This window comes from Cervus elaphus, chromosome 23, assembly GCF_910594005.1.
Source record: "Cervus elaphus chromosome 23, mCerEla1.1, whole genome shotgun sequence".
Classification (NCBI taxonomy): domain Eukaryota; kingdom Metazoa; phylum Chordata; class Mammalia; order Artiodactyla; family Cervidae; genus Cervus; species Cervus elaphus.
This window is the reverse complement of record NC_057837.1, coordinates 30,155,828-30,174,111: the sequence shown is the minus strand read 5'-3', so window position 1 is coordinate 30,174,111 and position 18,284 is coordinate 30,155,828. Positions and strand designations below refer to the sequence as shown.

The window sequence follows — 18,284 nt, the reverse complement described above, 5'->3', positions numbered from 1 at the left end:
GAGACCTGGGTTTGATCGCTGGGGTGGGAAGATCCCCTGGAGGAGGGCATGGCAACCCAGTCCAGTATTCTTGGCTGGAGAATCCCCATGGACAGGGGAGCCTGGGGGGCTACAGTCCATGGGGTCCCAAAGAGTCGGACCCGACTGAAGCGACTAAGCACAGCACACATACACACAGCTGATTAATTTTGTTGTATAGCAGAAACCAACACAACACTGTAAAGTAATTAAACTCCAATAATACATTTGAAAAAAAATCCATATTCTTAAAAGCTTCTGGCTACTTGCATTTGTATTGAGAAGCTCAAAAAGTCCCACAATAATTTTTAAACACAACTGACTCCATGGGTGGACCCATGGAGGGTGCTGGGGGGATGGATATGATGACACGGCAGATAGCAGAGGATAGGGGTGTGATGCTTGAATTCCTTAACATTTACAGAGCAGGTCATCATATCACACTATTGGAATATTTTCCCAGCAGTAGGTATGGTTTTTAATAGTTTTGCTAAGGAGATTCTTTTTCAAAAAGTGCAGTATTCTTAGCATTTTCTCCTGAAATATATATATATATATATATATGAAAATTCTGAAGTCGGGCTTGATCTCAGAAAGATACTTCTGTAAGTTCATTTTTCCCAAATAACAAATAATTTTAGAAAAACGAAGCACAAGTTAAAGCATAAAGCATGATGGCAGGTGTTATACAATCCAATATCTGGGTTGAAAAAAAGATGTGAAAAGACAGCCGTATAAAGAAATCACTTAAAATTTCATGATGAATATTGGATGCACTTCTAACTTTAAAATTGTGGTGTCTTCTGCACAACTATGCCAATAGTCCATATGAGAAAAAAACCTTTCCTAAGCTATTCACTATTAGTTATCATAGGCATGAAATAATTCCTTTTACTGAAGACAGGATTACACTTTCTAGTAATGTTTAAATGGTTGGTAAAAATGTCAGAACTATTGTTCTGAGTGGAAAGTTTACTTTAGACCTTAAGATGTCATCCTCTCAGGACTTCCCTGGTGGTCCAGTGCTTAGGACTCCACGCTTCCACTGCAAGTGTGCTGGTTTGATCTCTGGTCAGGGAGCTAAGATCTCACATGGTTTGTGGCCAAAAAACCAAAACATTAAAAAAAAAAAAAAAAAGAAGAAGCAATATTGTAACAAATTCAGTGAAGACTTTTAAAATGGTCCACATAAAAAAACATATTTATATGAACTATAAATGGAGTATAAACTTTAAAAACTGTGATTCCATATAGTGTGTGTGTGCATGTGTGCTAAGTCACTTCAGTCGTGTCTGACTCTTTGTGACCCTATAGGCTGTAGCCTGACAGACTCTCTGTCCATGGGATTCTCCAAGCAAGAATACTGGGGTGGGTTGCCATGCCCTTCTCCAGGGGATCTTCCTGACCCAGGGATCTAACCCGAGTCTCTTACATTTTCTTTTGCATCGCCAGCAGGTTCTTTACCACTACTGGAACCTGGGAAGCCCAATATATTGTATACCTGTAACTTATATAATATACTGAAAGCATATGTCAATTAAAAAAAAGAAGAAAAGAAAGTACTGGTCTAACTGGAGGATTTGGCAAGGAAACAGCATGGTCCTGACGTTGGAGAGAAAGGCCTAGGCTGCTCTGAGTCGCCTTCATTCTGACCTGGGGGTGCCCTGGCCTTTGCATCCATCAGATCTCAGGGGTTTTTGTAGAATCCAAGGCCTGCTGGGAGGCTCTGAGAACAGGCCTGCTTTCCTAAGCTCCTAGATGCCTAAGGAGCAAACAACAGGCTCATCTCAGCCTGGGCTCTCTTAGCTCCCCCTCCCTTCTCAGCCAGTTTTCCCTAGAAACTAAAAATGAAATTGAGAAGAGGATCATTAAACAGCAGAATTCAGCTGAGGCTGGAGCTGAGGCCTCAGGAGAATAACTGGTCCACACCGTGATCTCCACCTCTGATCATCCCATCCTCTGGGCGTAAGGAGGCAACAGGTGGTAATCGCCGGAGTGCACTTCACCATCTTGATATGACTCCGCTTTTATCATAGCTTCTGTTTTGCTCATTTCATCTTGTTTGGTTTCATTTATTTATGGCTGCACTGGGTCTTCGCGGCTGCGAGAGGGTTTTCTGTAGTTGCGGCAATCAGGGGTTCCTCTTTGTTGTGATGTGTGGGCTTCTCACTGCAGTGACTTCTCTTGTGGTGCATGGGCTCTAGGTGCACAGGCTCAGTAGTTGTGGAGTGCAGGCTTAGTTGCCTCAAAATCTTGCTGAATCAGGGATCGAACCTGTGCCCCTTACATTGGCAGGTGAATTCTTAACCACTGGATCACCAGGGAAGTTCTCATTTTTGTTTTTATTTCTCCCTCCTCTGTTAAATAAATAACCATTTCCCTATATCTCCAGTTAAAATTCCCAAAAGAGAGAATCCAGCTTGGCCTTCAAACCCTTTGGCAGGGGATGTTTTCAGGCAGGGTGATTTGATGGTTCTGCCTGCCCCAGGCAGACTGCCCTGTCTCCCTGCAGTGACTTGCTGGCAGGGTCCTCCCCCTCCAAGTGGGTGGTGAGAATTTGGGCCTACAGAGGCGAGCCTGGCCTGTCTGTGTTGGTAGAATGCTCTCAGTTCCAAATAAGACAATATCCAAATCCCAGAAACCTAAACACTAGGAGGTTATTTTTCTCCCCTAATGAAAGCCTGCAGGTGGTGGTCCTAGAGCTCAAGACTGTGACGCACTGAGGACCAAGCTCTTAGCTTTCCCATCTAACAGGTGGCTGGACAATAGTTGCATCTGCTCACTGAATTCATCACACCATGAACTCCTCCCGATGGCCTCCAGGAATAGTCTTTATGTCTCATCGACACAAAGGGGTTATAGTGCCACCTCTAGCTGTGAGAGAAGCTGCCAAAGTGAGTATCTGGCATTTGCAGTGTCTGTCTACAGGGGCAAGTGGATTCTGATGACAGAACAGGGTAGCATATTGTGTAGACAGGCGTCTGCTCTAACAGGAAAGCAGACACTTGCAACACAGCACTGTGAATGCTGTAAGAATTTGCTAAGATACTATTTTGGATAAGTTACATAACCTCGTTGAGGCTCAGATTCCCAAATGGAAAATGAGAATAATGCCTACATCACAGAGCTGGTGTAGAGTTAATATGAAATAATATATTAAAAAGTCTCACTCAGCTATAAAAAGGAATGAAATAACGACAGCTGGAGCAAGGTGGATGGGCCTAGAGATTGTCACACTGAGTGAGTAAGTCAGAGAAAGACAAACATCATGTGTTATCACTTAGATGTGGAATCTAAAAAAAGAGACAAATGGATTTATTTACAAAACAGAAACAGACTTGCAGACACGAAAAACAGATTTATGGTTACCACAGGGGAAAGGTGGTGGGAGGGATAAACTGGGAGTTTCAGTTCAGTCATGTCTGACTATCTGCGACCCCATGGACTGCAGCAAGCCAGGCTTCCTTGTTCATCACCAACTCCTGGAGCTTGCTCAAACTCACATCCATAGAGTAGGTGATGCCATCCAACCATCTTATTCCCTGTTGTCCTCTTCTCCTCCTGCCTTCATTCAGTACACACAACTATATACAGAGACCTACTGTATAGCACAGGAAACTCTACTCAATACTCTAATAACCTATATGAGAAAAGAATCTGAAAAAGAATAGATGTGTGTATATGTATAAGTGAATCACTTTGCTATAAACCTGAAACTAACACAACATTGTAAATCAGCTATGCTTCAAGATAAAATAATTTAAAAAAAAAAGTCTCTGCTCTAATACCTGATGTAACAAATACACCCCTGTTTCATCCTTTCTATCACTTACAGAGAAAATACACAATAAATACATGTTGACCAAATAAAACAGTGTTCACCTGGAACATGACCCTCTTGAATTTTGTTGATGTTTGTTTTTAAAAAATCAATTTGACATGCAAAATAGAAGTTCAGTTCAGTCACTCAGTCACATCCGACTCTTTGCAACCCCATGGACTACAACACGCCAGGCCTCCTTGTCCATCACCAACTCCTGGAGTTTACGCAAGCTCATGTCCATTGAAACGGTGATGCATTCCAACCACCTCATCCTGTGTTGTCCCCTTCTCCTCCTGCCATCAATCTTTCCCAGCATCAGGGTCTTTTCAGCATTAGGGTCTTTTCGCATCAGGTGGCCAAAGTATTGGAGTTTCAGCTTCAGCACCAGTCCTTCCAATGAATATTCAGGACTGATCTCCTTTAGGATGGACTGGTGGATCTCCTTGCAGTTCAAGGGACTCTCAAGAGTCTTCTCCAACACCACAGTTCAAAAGCATCAATTCTTCGGCCCTCAGCTTTCTTTATAGTCCAACTCTCACATCCATACATGACCACTGGAAAAACCATAGCTTTGACTAGACAGGCCTTTGTTGGCAAAATAGAAGTAAACGTAAACAATTCAAAGGCTGGCCTGGTAGGAATTGACTTCAAATGTAATCATACTTCATTCTATTTACAAGAAAGCTCTGTAACTACTCTTAAGCATCTAACACATTTTCCTTAGACCATCTGAGTATCCATCATCATCCTCCCTCAGGTGTGGAGGCTCATCAACCATTCCTTCCTGCAACTAGCTTGTTGCTAAAGCAATGGGGGACTCTTGTTGTTGTTGAATTTGTGTGTGTGTTTGGCTGGTTTTTTTCCTCCACTGTAGAGTCTCTGGGACCATCTGGGGTCATTTCTTATCTGAAATAAATCACACTAACTGGGAGTTTTGCCTCCAGACTCTGGTCCTTGCAAGAGGTTCAAACACTGTAGTGACATCCATTTCTCCCACCTGCATCTTTGATAACACAATTGGTGGATGCTTCTGAGTGGATTCAACTTACTCACATTTGATTTCAAGACTCTTTATCAAATTATCCTAATTATATCACTTACCAGGTCTATTCACGAGTTCTTTCCCTGCCAACTATGCAAAAGACATTTGATTTTCTTCTCCCTGCTCTAATTTGTCATCAAAGCCTCCTGCTGTCTCTACCTAAGATCCAAAAATCCTTATTTTTATGCAAAATTCATCTCTAAGCCCACTTCTTCCAGGAAACTCATACCAGCAATGATATGAATTCATATCTGTCCAACTAAAGAGGACCATTTGAACATTTGGTCTTCAACAAGGCAGAAAAACAAATGGACAGTGATAAATCATTAATTTTCTCCACTGGAACTGTAAGTGCTGCCATGCTCTGTGGGAGGCCTAGCCTCGTGGTAATTCTATACATATATGTAGTGCCTGAACATCTCTGAAGTACTTTCTCTGGCACCACTTCCTACTGATTCATTTAGTGTAATACCCTCCAAATCCATTTGTTTTGCGGCAAACGGCAAATTTTAGTTCTTTCTATGGCTGAGTAAGACTCCGTTGTGTATATATTCCACATCTTCATCCATTCATCTGCTGATGGACACTTCATTTGCTTCCATATCTGGGCACCTGTAACTAATGCTACTGTGAACACCGGGGTGCATGTATCTTTTCAAGTTAGTGTTTTCTGTTTTTACTGACGTCTGGTTGATTTGCAATATTATATTAGTTTCAGGTGTACAATATAGGAATTCAATGTTTTTATAGATTATACTCCATTTAAAGTTATTACAAAATAATGGCCATATTTCCCTGTGCTGTATAGTATGTCCTTTTAGCTTGCTTATTTTAAACACAGTAGTTTGAGTGTCTTAATCCTCTACCCCATCTCACGCTTTCCCCCTTCCTCCTACCCACTGGTAACCACTAGTTTGCCCTTGGTATCTGTGAGGCTGTTTCTGCTCTTTTTGTACAAGTCAGGCTATGAGGACGAAACAGCTCTAACATCAAGCATTGACTTCTCTCAAGGATCAAATCGGTTTTCTCTGTTGATGGTCACACTATGTACCACCAATAGGCAAGACTCTGGCATTAAAGGGGCAAGTTGAGGTCAATGAGGATGAAGGAACATATTAATAGTTGGGGATTACCCTGGTGGTCCAGCAGCTAACACTCTGAGGTCCCAGTGCAACCGGGCTGGGTTCCAGCCCTGCTCAGGGAACTAGATCCCACATACTGGTTCACCTGCTGCTAGGTCCCATGTGTCACACCTAAGACTTGGTGCTGCCAAATAAATTAAGAAAAACAATTGGTACCAACTTATTTCAATGCTGAGTAAACAGCTGAAGTGCCCCTCCTGAGTGGATGAGAAGGACAACCTAAGAAATCTCTGTGGGTGAACGGTTGTATTTAATGAAAAACGATGACTTTAATCACTTTGTACAAATTTCTATAAAAGCATTCTCCAACTTAGAATTTTTACAAATTCAACCAGGCTATAACCCTCAACAAATGTTAACACTGAGGTTTTACTCTATGCAAATCTTTCAAATAAGCATCTTCCCTGGCTATAAACACAAAGAGGAAGGTACAGGGATTTGAATCTAACTATAGTTTTGTCTTCAAAGGATGGTACCGTTTTTGCTAGAAGACACTATTTACAAATAAATAAAATGATACATAGGTGGAGGATTTGGCTCTGTTTTTATTTTATAAAATCAAATGGGTATGCTTTTTCTTTAATCACTGCTTTCAACCATGCTTTCAAATCTCCCTTTCCCACCCTTAGTGATATCTTGGGCAGACTCCAGGGCTTTCAGTGACTTCAGGTATTAAAAACTCACTCCAATCACATTCAGTTTGAATCTTTAATCTTCAGTCCAGTGCCAAGTCCACCCCCACCTTTTGATTCTGGTGTTTCCCAATGGCTCAAAGGATCTCCCCACATGCCCGTCTTCTGGCTCCTCTAGAGCCCATGTAGTAGGGAAGAGGGATTAGAGAAAGACAGTGTAACGGGTTTGACTTAACTGGTGCAGATATAATCTCCTCTTGGTGATCAACGCCCACTGACCTGCCGTGACATCTCCGGCAGGTTCCTCGGCACCCCCTCAGGCCCTACCTTGTCCCACAGGGAGCAAGCCAGACTCACCCACGGTGCAGTTCCGTATGCAGCTGGTCTGCGGTTCTCACGGTGACACCACCCTGCTGGCTTGAACAAGTGGGAAAGCCTTTCAGCAGAATCATAAGCAGCAGGAGGTGAAAACCACGCTCACACTGATCCCAAGAAGTGCTTCTCAAATGCACAGTTGCAAAAGGTAAGGTACAGTCATAGCTTCCTTCACAATTAGAAATGGAGTCACTTATTAAAATATATACAATTTTATTTATTTATTTACTTAGGGCTGTGCTGGGTCTTTGTCGCTGTGCAGGTTTTCTCTAGCTGCAGAGTGGGGGCTACTCTTTCTGTGGTGCGTGGGATTCTCCTTGTGATGCTTCTCTCATCGCAGAGCACGGGCTCTAGGGCGCTCAGGCTTCAGTAGTTGTGGTACATGGACTTAGTTGCTCCTCAGCATGTGGGATCTTCCCAGACCAGGGATCAAACCCATGTCTTCTGCATTGGCAGGTGGATTCTTTAACATTGAGCCACCAGGGAAGTCCAGAAATGGAGTCACTTTTTAAAAAAATAAGATCAAGTCAACCTGAGTGTAAAGCAGACCAGCTATTAGGAAGAGTTAACACAATGCCAAAGTAACAGGCACTGTTTTTGTGAGCACAGAGTGGAACATGCAGATTATCAACTTGGCAGGAGTCTTTTTCAGACAGACCTGATATATAGACAGTTATCACAGTTGATGATAAAGAATGTGTCCATCTTTAAGATTTTCTTTGGGTCTTTGCTTTCCTGTAACTTATCAGTCAGTTATCGATGCAGGGAAAAAAAAAAAAAAGAAACACTCCACAATTTAATGGCTTTAAACAATAACCATGGATTGTTTCTCACACATCTATGGGTCAGCTAGGCAGTTATGCTGATCTCAGTGGGGCTTGCATATGTGTCCGTGGTCAGCTAGTGGACTGACGGAGAATGCGAGAGCCCAGGAGGGAAAGCGTTCCACTGGGCGGAGCAGGTCATGCAAACCCTCTCAAGGCTAGATCCCTTTAACATTCCCTTTGGCCAAAATTTATTAGTTCTCTTATTAATAAGGATGATGTATGCTAGATACATGGGGCTTCCCAGGTGGTACTAGTGGTAAAGAACACGCCTGCCAATGCCAGAGATGTAGATGTAAGAGATGCTGGTTCAATCCCTGGGTCAGGAAGATCCCTTGGAGGAGGGCATTGCAACCCACTCCAGTGTTCTTGCTGGGAAATCCCAGAGACAGAGGAGCCTGGCAGACTACAGTCCATGGAGTTACAAAGTGGGACACAGCTGAAGTGACTTAGCATGCATGCATTCTAGATACACACCCTGTATCGTCAGAATTTTTTTTTTTTTTTTTTGCTGGAATTAAAGAGATAGAGGAAGCAGAAGGGTATATTCTATGTGCCAAAACTGCCACACCATCACTTCTGCTGAATTTTGTTAGTCATCCTAAAATCAAACAGTGGGGACATTCGTTCCATCTCTTGATGGGAGGAGCTGCAATGACAAGGATGGAGATTTGAATTCATACCTTTGCAGTGAATTTATCAATCTGCCTTCTGGCCAGTTAGTCACATCTTTCTTCTTTTTAAAAAATATTTGTTTATTTATTTTACTTGGCTTCTTCGGGTCTTAGTTGTGGCACTCAGGATCTTTCACTGTGGTGCACGGACTCTCTAGTTTGTGGCACACGGGCTCAGTCATTGGGGCACAAAGAGCTTAGTTACTCCGCAGCATGTGAGATCTTAGTTCCCTGACCAGGGATCAATCCTCCCACAAAACTCCCCAACATCTCATACAAATCATAGCATCAACCTCAAAGTTCAGGATCCTATGATTTGCAATATAGTGCAATATTATTCATACAGTAGAATATTATTCAGCCTTAGAAAGGAAGAAAATTCTGATACATGGTACAACACAGATGAACCTTGAGGGCATTTTGCTAAGGGAAATAAGTTAGTCACAAAAAGACTGCATAATTCCATTTATACAAGGAACATAGACTGGTCAAATTCACAGGGATAGAAAGCAGTCACATTCATAGGTGGTTGCCAGGGGCTGGGGTGAGGGGTGAAGAGGGAGTTGTTTAATGGTTATAGTTGCAGTCGTGCAAGATGTAAAAGTTCTGGAGATGGGCTTGCACAACAAGGTCAATGTACTTAATGCTACTGAATTGTATACTTAGAAATAGTTAAAATGGTAAATTTTATGTTGCATATATTATAGCACAGTTTTTTAAAGCAAAAAGTTACAGCAGTTTAAATAAAACAAGACTAATTATACAACTATGATCTTACATCTATAATAAGAGATGAGTCAAGCAGGATAGGAAATTTCCAAGAGTCTCTTTTAACACACAAGTAACCACTGTGCAGTAGTCTCTTCCCCCAAAGAAATCTTGGATCTGAGGTTCTAAGGATGCCATCTGGTTCCAATCCCCCAAACTCTGGGATTAAAATAGGGAAAAGAAGCCATCATTTTTAGAAATATAGTGAGTTTCTATGCATTGTTGTTGTTCAGTCACTCCGTCGTGTCCGACTCTTTGAGACCCCATGGACAGCAGTATGCCAGGCATACTGTTAAATCCTATTGTTTCTATGCATAACAATAGCATTTAAGAATGCCAGGGTCATCTGCAAACTCTATCCTGCTTCAAATGATTAATGATGACACACATTCGTATTATGTAATACCTCCATCCAATGCTGAAAAGTCACCTGTGCCAACTTCTTTGCATTCCGGGGAACACATATTCCCTATTTATCATTGCTTTCCAGTGTTCAACTGGTTTTTGATACTCTCATGTTATTTCTCCAGAATTATTTGTTTTCTTACTCTTTTTTGAGAGGTTCTTAGGCGACATTTCTTGAGAACTCAGATAAATATGTGTCTGCTGCGTTTCCTTTGGTCTTTTTTTAATTGGAGTATAATTGTTTCACAATGTTGCATTAGTTTCCATTGTACAACAAAGTGAATCAGCTATAGGTATACATATATCCCTCCTTCTTGGACCTCCTCCCACCTCCCCCATCCTTCTAGGTCATCACAGAGCACCGAGCCGAGCTCCGTATGCTACAGAGCAGGTTCCCACTATTTTACACATGGTGTATATACATCAATCCTAAACTCCCATTTCAACCCACCCTCCCCATCCCTGTTCACATGTCCATTCTCTACACCTGTGTCTCTTTTCATGCCCTGCAAGTAGGTTCATCTGTGCCATTTTTCTAGATTCCACATATATGCATCAATATACAATATTTTTGCCTTTCTAACTTACTTCACTCTCTTTGACAGACTTTAGGTCCATCCACATCTCCACAAATGACCCAATTTTGTTCCTTTTTATGACTGAGTAATATTCCATTGTGTATATGCATGACATCTTTATCCATTCATCTGTTGATGGACATTTAGGTTGCTTCCATGTCCTGTCTATTGTAAATAGGGCTGCAATGAATATTTGGGTAAATGTGTTTCTTTCCATTATGGTTTTCTCAGGATAAATGCCCAGTAGTGGGATTGCTGGGTCATATGGTAGTTCTATTTTTAGCTATTTAAGGAACCTCCATACTTTTGTCTATATGGCGGCATCAATTTACATTCCCATCAACAGTGCAAGAGAGTTCCCTTTTCTCCATACCCTCTCCAGCATTTATTGTTTGTAGACGTTTTCTTTCTGACTGGTGCAAGGTAGTTTTGATTTGCATTTCTCTTTTTTAGAGAACCCTTCCAAAAAAAAAAAAAAAGAGAGAGAACCCTTCCAGTAGTTTATAGCAACTGATCTGATTTGCTCTTGGTCAGGATTCTGCTGGTTACCCAACTAGGTTACCATTATCCAACCTTCATATCCACAGGGAGGAACCAAAGGAAATTCACTGATCTATATTTGCCTAAAGTTTGAAACCAGAGCTCACATGTGACTTTTGGTCTCAGAAATCGTTGCAATTGTGAAAGAAAGCCTGTATTTCCTTCGTGATCTGGCCCCATTTTCCACTCCTTTCAGAACCTTTGCAGGCTCAACCTCAGGCAGTCATAAAAGTCTGGTGAAGTTTGAAATCGCTATACTATTTTTGTTTTTAGGTACTTCTATCATTTTAAGGGCATGGTCTTGCTTGTGGGGAAAACAAAGAAGCCACAAAATGCTCTCAATACCTTTTGTAAAAAAAAAAAGGGGCCCACACCAAAAATTACAGGTAGCTTTTTAGTCTCTTTTCCCTCACTGGGCATTTCTGTTAACTATCTTTCTGCTGCCTTTGTAAAACCATGCAGGCTTCCCATAATCTAGTGGGACCCTGAACTCTGCCCATGAAAGGAGAACAAAGGGAAGGACCGGGGGTGTACAGAGTGCAACAGCAAACAAGAGTTTGGACTTCATGTACCTTTTATTTGGCAAGCCATGGAGTGCCTCCTTACCCTCCTGCCTTCTCCGGGAGAGACACGGAACCATTTCAGCCTAGAAGGCCACCCACTTCTGCTTGGAGGTTTAGGTCATAACATTCACTTGAGGATGCCAGAATGGCGCCCCTGACACTCTTCAAGCCCCATTTCCCCCAAAATGGCTGTTGTGGGCTAAGCGGTCCAGCAAAAAAAGGGGCAGCTCTACACTGTCCTCTGCCAAGAGTTTTAGGGCCGCGAGTCCGGTTGGAATGGACAGGTGGGAGTGCTGGAAGCACTCTGTTTAGACTTTGACTTTATAGTACACTGGACAGACAGAGACGTATGAAATGAAATCTTTACAAAGTGTACCTGGTTGGGGTTGGGGGATGGGTTTGGGTTCTGGAAATCAGTGGCCTCAGCACGGCCTACCCCTGAGTATGAATTTCCTGTAGAGTTGAAAGCTCTTCTTAATATGAATAGATGTAAAATCGCGTTGTCTATCCTCCAAAAACCAAGACTCAGAATTTGGGGTCAGCGGGTTGAGGCGTGTTCCAGGGCTACGCCCCTGCGCACAGCACGTGTCGCTGTCCCGCGCGCCCCGCACCCCGGACGGCGGGGGCGCGCGCACCGCCCCTAAACCGGGCACAGAGGGGCTGGGCGGAGCGAGGGTGGGTGGGGCGGAGCGAGGCTGGGTGGGGCGGGGCGAGGCTGGGTGGGGCGGGGCGAGACTGGGCTGGGCGGGGCTGGGCGCGGTGCGGAGGGGCGGGACGAGACGGGACGGAACGAGGTGAGGCGGGGCGCAACGAAGGTGAGGCGGGGCAGAGTGGGCGGGCGCGCCGGGAGGAGACGGCGAGCTGCGCTAGAGGGAGCTTCTCCAGCTGCCGCCTTCGCCGCGCCCGCCCCCCGCGCTCACGGCCTTGAGCGCCGCCTCCCAGCCCGCGCCGCCGAGATGGCGGAGGACAGCGAGTCCGCGGCCAGCCAGCAGAGCCTGGAGCTGGACGACCAGGACACGTGCGGGATCGACGGGGACAATGAGGAAGAGACGGAGCACGCCAAAGGGTAGGCGCGCCCGGGCTCCGCGCGGACGCCGGCTCCGGGGCGGGCGGGCCCCCGCGTGGCTTTCGCGCGCCTCCGGGGCGGCTGGAGGTCCGGGGGTGCGGCTCGCGAGGGGAGCTGGGCGGCGGGGGCGAGGCCGCGGGTGGGCGAGGGGGCGCCAGGACCAGCCACACCGCTGTCACCCGCTGGCCTCGCGCGTCTGCATCCCAGCCGGCGTATGACTCGGTGGCATCGAGGGGAACGCGACGCCCTTCCCTTTGTGGCGGCCCGGCCGGTGGGAAGTGGTTCTCCTCTCTCCTCTCCTTGTCACCCTCCTCCCAAGTCTTCCCAGACCCTCCCACCCCTCCCCCAGCCGCCACCACCCCCGGGAGAACGAGCCTCCGATGGCGGGGAGCAGTTTGAGATTTGCCCCTACTGGTTTCCGCGGCTCTGGCGGGGGAGCTGCGGAAAGTTGCGCTGCCCTGGCTGCCCTGCCCCGCGCGGACCGGGGCAGAGGGCGCCGGGGGGTCCCAGCCGGGTTCCTGGGGTAGCGCAGGTCCGCCGCCGCCGAGCGAGTCCGCATCTCTGGAGCGGTCACGACCCAAATTTCAGCTCAGTCTTGGGGGGTCGCTCCCGCCGACCCGACCAGATCCAGTTTGCTGTTTGATGTCCAAAGACACGCGTTTTAACACCTGATCAGGTTTCTTCTTCCTTTCACTGGCTCCCATTCTCCCCCGCTGCAGACTTAATTCGCTCTCCCTTGGAGGGGAAGATTGCTTCCGGTGAAGGGGGGTATTGAAGTTCTGTTTTTATAGGTAGGGGGGATCATTTTAAATACCAACTTGTGTTTACATTAATTACCCTTTTACCCTGTTGGATTCGAACTATGCTCTGGCGCCCAGCACTCATCCCTTTAGAAGTGAGATTTTGCAAACCGTGGTGACTGGCGAAGAAGTGGGTCAGCTTAAAAACATGATAGGGAGGCCTTAGTCACAGATGGCTTATTTATTCAGTTCATGGAGAGGATTCTTTAAATGATTGATGATTTAAAGTGTGGAGTATTTACATTCTATTTAACGTCTGCTTGGAGATTTATTTAAGACAGGAACTTTAAGTTTTAAAGTGTTATGAAATATTAAAAGAGATCAAGAAAGAGAAAAGCTGACTAAATGTATCTTTCGTTGGCATGAATATTTTTCAGTGGCAGCTGCAAGTACAGAATGTTAGAATTCTAGTCTGAATATTTTTTTTTGAATTTTTTTTTTAAAAGAGAGGAAAGGAAATTCTGAAGCCATCTGAGCTCCAGTTCTGTTTATGCAGTGATAGAAATTGGTCTATGATAGATAGCTAAATATAGATATGTTATTGAAACAACGGCACTAGTGCCAGAAATGGGCCCAGATGCAAATGTGCTGAGTTACCCCCCAAACTTTAGCACCTGTCTTTCTAGCAAGATCCTTAACAGTCTGTCTTCTCCCCTGTAATGTCTGTTTCTTGTTCTTCATCCTTTTGAAGGTTTGATTATGTACTTCTTTGCGTATATAGTCAAGAATGTCCCATGGTACAGAAAATTACTCACGTGTGTAGCCGGTGATGGGGAAGCTGCCTGCAGGAACCTTGCAGGAGGCTCTGCACAGTTCCCATGTTCACATCCAGAAGCATCTCCATGCCTTCTTCCAAGGTTTTCAGTTTAGTGCATCAGCACGTTAATTATATGTTAGCACAGTTACTCAAAATTAGAGCTGCTCAATGGACTGAAATATTTTACGCAAGAACAGATGACATGATTTAAGCTTCTAGAAGGAAGAAATTGTTGTAATGGGTTTATTGTAGTCTATTAAAATATAAGGAGATTAGTAAAAACCCAAGTGGCTGTGCTAGTTGGACCACTTTTTTGGATTTGAATTCAGATGGCGTGTGCCAAATTTGGGGGAGTAATTGTGTTTTATTTGGCTTGGGTACTGATGATATGGCTCAGTGGAAACCTAGATTTTTTTTTTTTCTTAAGTAGCTCAAGTTTACAAATGTTAAAATTTGAAAGACACCTCTTTTCTACACCTGACCTCTTCGTTCTCCACCAGTTGAAATCAGGTGACAAATAATGAGGCTTTGAAGGAATGGATATTTTAAAGGTGAATGATCACTTTGAGCCACTAGGTATGGGTCAGTACACAGAGCAGTCATTCACTAAATAGTACACTTGTGGCCTGAAAGAATTAATTTACATCTACCGTTGAGTATAATGCGTTTACTTATTGTCTTACACATATTAAAACTAGAGCCCCAGGAGAAAAGTGTGCAGGTGTGTTCAGTCTTGTTCAACTCTGTGCAACTTAATGGACTGTAGCCCACCAGGCTCCTCTGTCCATGGGATTTTCCAGGCAAGAATACTGGAGTGGGTTGCCGTTTCTTCCTCCAGGGGATGTTCCCAAATCAGGGATCGAACCCATGACTCCTGCGTTGCAGGTGGATTCTTTTAAATTAGCATTTAAGTTGGCAGCAGAACCAACTCTCTCCTTACTTTACCAACACTGACTTTCAAAGTGCATATTTCCTGGACAAATTGATGTGTCTCATCCCCTTTTCACTCAGAGAGAACTTTCCCCTCATTATTCACTGTGGAGAATAGTTATCAAGAATATTTACATAGGGAATAAAGTAAGCATATATGAAGATGTCTTTGTTGGCAGATAAATGACTGAACTATCCCCTAGGGTAGATCTGAAATAGTTTTGGTATTTGAGGGTTATTCCCAGACATTTTAAATATATTGTTTTTCTTAAAAAAAAAAATAAAGATCTGGCATTTGGGAAAGTTTAAAACTTGGAAATTCTTTTAACAGAGACCCTAAGCTCTCTTCTCTTACCTCCAATTTAAGGGGGGGGGGGTGCGGATGTTGGAAGCTACTCTGTGCACCATGTCATTAGTTCTGACTTTGTTGATCTTCTCTTCAGTCAACTGTAGGGTCTGTGGGAAGATGCAGAAAATTACCAGAATGCTCAAGATATTTTTCTTGTCATGGAAAACTTAAGGGATAATTCAAAACTGCTCCTTCTGAAATGTGATCTGTTATCCATGGTGCTAGTGGTAAAGAACCCGCCTGCCAATGCAGGAGACACGAGAGACAGCTTTGATCCCTGGGTCGGGAAGATCCCCTGGCAGAGGGCATGGCAAGCCACTCTAGTATTCTTGCCTGGAAAATTCCATGGACAGAGGAACCTGGTGGGCTGCAGTCCATGGAGTAGCAAAGAGTTGGACACAATCGAAGAGAATCAACACACACATACATCTAATCTAAATCTAAATCTAAATGGAAAGGTGAACTAACAAGTTTTGCTCAAGCAACCTCCTGGTTTGGGAAATAACATTTAAAATGATCAAAGGTTTCCATCTGAAAGGGTGCTATCACTCTGGGGCTCAGAACAAACTTCTTGCAGGGCTTGGTCAAACTCTAGCAAGTCTCTAAGTATATTGGACACATGCTGTGCCATCTTGAAATTATTTATTAACCCAAGTGTACATGGTAGATATATACGAGTTAAAGTCAGTTACTGGGTTAACCCAGGGTTTGGAACCAAGTTCAAGAAAGAGATTGGTTGGTTGGTCTATGGTTACTCCCACTGAAAATATGTTAATGACTTTTACTTATTGTAATAGTAATATGATTAATGAAAATACAAACAGTAAGATATATGGAGAAAGAAAGCCCCTTAGTCATCTTACTTCTTAAGAGATACCACTATTAACAGTGTAATTTATCCTTATTTATATTTATATACATATATATATGCACATATATTTACGTAAGATCATACGTCACAGAGATGCTTTTGTTATTTTTTTTCACTGACTCAATCAGTGTTTATATGTTTACGTGCGTGTGTGCTCAGTCATGTCTGACTCTTTGTGACCCTATGTACTGTAACCCACTGGGCTCCTCTGTCTATGGGATTCTCCAAGCAAGAATACTGGAGTGGGTTGCCATGCCCTCCTCCAGGGGATCTTCCTGACTCAGGGATTGAATCCGAGTACCCTGTGTCTCCTGCACTGGCAGGTGGATTCTTTACCACTGAGCCACCTGGGTACCCCTTTATATATTTATATGTGTAGGTAAATGTATATTTAACATAAATAGGATCATACTTTATATAGACTCATATTACCTTGTATTTTGCGCTGGCTGTGAGTGTTGTCTGCTAGACTGTTCTGCTATGATGAAAATGTCTGATACAGAGATCACTGGCCACTTGAAATGTGACTAGTATGACTGAGGCACTGAATTTTAAATTTTATTCAATTTTAATTCAAAACTATTAGAATTTAATAACTGCATGTTGTTCATGGCTGATATGTTAGACAGCTCAGATCATATCCTGCCTTTGAATTTTATAAGCCTTCTTGGTATTCAGAATACTTCCTCATCCTTTTCTTGTGTTTTACAGAATATGTCACGTTTCCATACATCCTTAATTTTTTCTTCCTCTAATGGTTTAGGAGCTCTATATCCTATTTTTCTTCTTCTGGGAATTACCGTTAAATTTCTAACAAGGATGCTTTTTTCCTGTATTTCTCTGTCAATGTAAAAAATTAACCAATGTCCAAAATATTCTACTACCAAACAAGACAAGCTGTATAGGATATTTGGATTTCTCCTTCCTTTTCATATCCTGGGTTTTGTTGAAATAATCTGGGATTTTAATTCCATCTGGCTGCTTTTCTTTTTGCCCTTGTATTATATTAAAGCTTTTTTTTTAACTATTGTGTTATATTCACATCCATAGTGTAAAAAATGTCTTAAACCGTCTTGACAGCTTTACTGTTTTCATTGCTAACCACTGTTTCTTATAAACTGCACCCTCCCCTTTCTTCTTTGAATATTTTCTCATTTAATTTTTTTATTAGAGTGTGTGGATGATATATTTTCTAACCTCCTATAAATCTGAAGATGCTTTTTTTGCATGAACCAGAGTCTGGATACAAGCATAATTTTGTGATAATCGTTTTCCTTCAAGCTCCGTAAACATTATTTTATTATCTTTTTATTACCTTTTAGCATTTAGGAACAGATGTTTCTCTGCCTGTCTGCTTCTCTTTCTTTTATAGGCAACCATATTCTTTTTCTTTGTTTTGCCATGTTTTCAGTCTAGAAGCTGCTGGGATTTTTCTCCTCATTTTTCTAAAACCCAAGGGTTTCCGTATCATTTTACCTTCCAGAATCACTCTTTTCTTTAATATCCAACAAAATGGCTCAAGCTCATACATATTCCTGGGGGTCTTGTGGCTACTGAGGTTTTCATGGTCCTCCAGCACATCCTTGTTGCCCCTGTCTCCCCCATCACTAGCTCTGAATTCTTTGGGTCCTGTAGCATTTCTCCCTAGACCTTTTTTTTTCTTTCACATAGTGAGAACCAAAGATGGTATTTAATTGGAATGAGAAGAGAAAAAAGATTATAAATAAAAAAATCTGAGAAATACTACAAGTATAATTATATCCAGAGAAACATATTTTAAATTATAACTGTCTGACACATCTTTATAATACAATTTTATTTACATTTTGGCTGATTAGTTTCTGATTGCTTTTTCATGTGAGATGATTTTGTAATATTTTCTTTGGAGGGGTTATGCAGATAATCCAGTTTCTTTTAACATGGTTGATTAAAATTTATTTGACAGTTTGATAGTTGGAATTCTTAAGTATTGTTGTTATTTAGTCACTAAGTCGTGTCTGACTCTTTGCGACCCCATGGGCTGTAGCCCTCCAGTCTCCTCTGTCCATGGGATTCTCAGGCAAGAATACTAGAGTGGGTTGCCATTTCCTTCTCCACTCCCTAGACCTTTGACCCTGAGTGGAATAC

The 18,284-nt window shown here is 43.0% G+C and overlaps 1 protein-coding gene across 1 annotated transcript in view; it reads left to right on the top strand.

Annotated features, from left to right (window-relative positions):
* Nucleotides 1–12,206: 12,206 nt before the first annotated feature.
* Nucleotides 12,207–18,284, top strand: part of NMT2 (N-myristoyltransferase 2) — a 57,028-nt gene continuing 50,950 nt past the window's right edge. Inside the window, exon 1 of the mRNA XM_043882960.1 lies at nt 12,207–12,450. Within this exon, the coding sequence (XP_043738895.1) occupies nt 12,341–12,450 (110 nt within the window). The 5' untranslated portion in view covers nt 12,207–12,340. The remainder of the gene's footprint in view (nt 12,451–18,284) is intronic.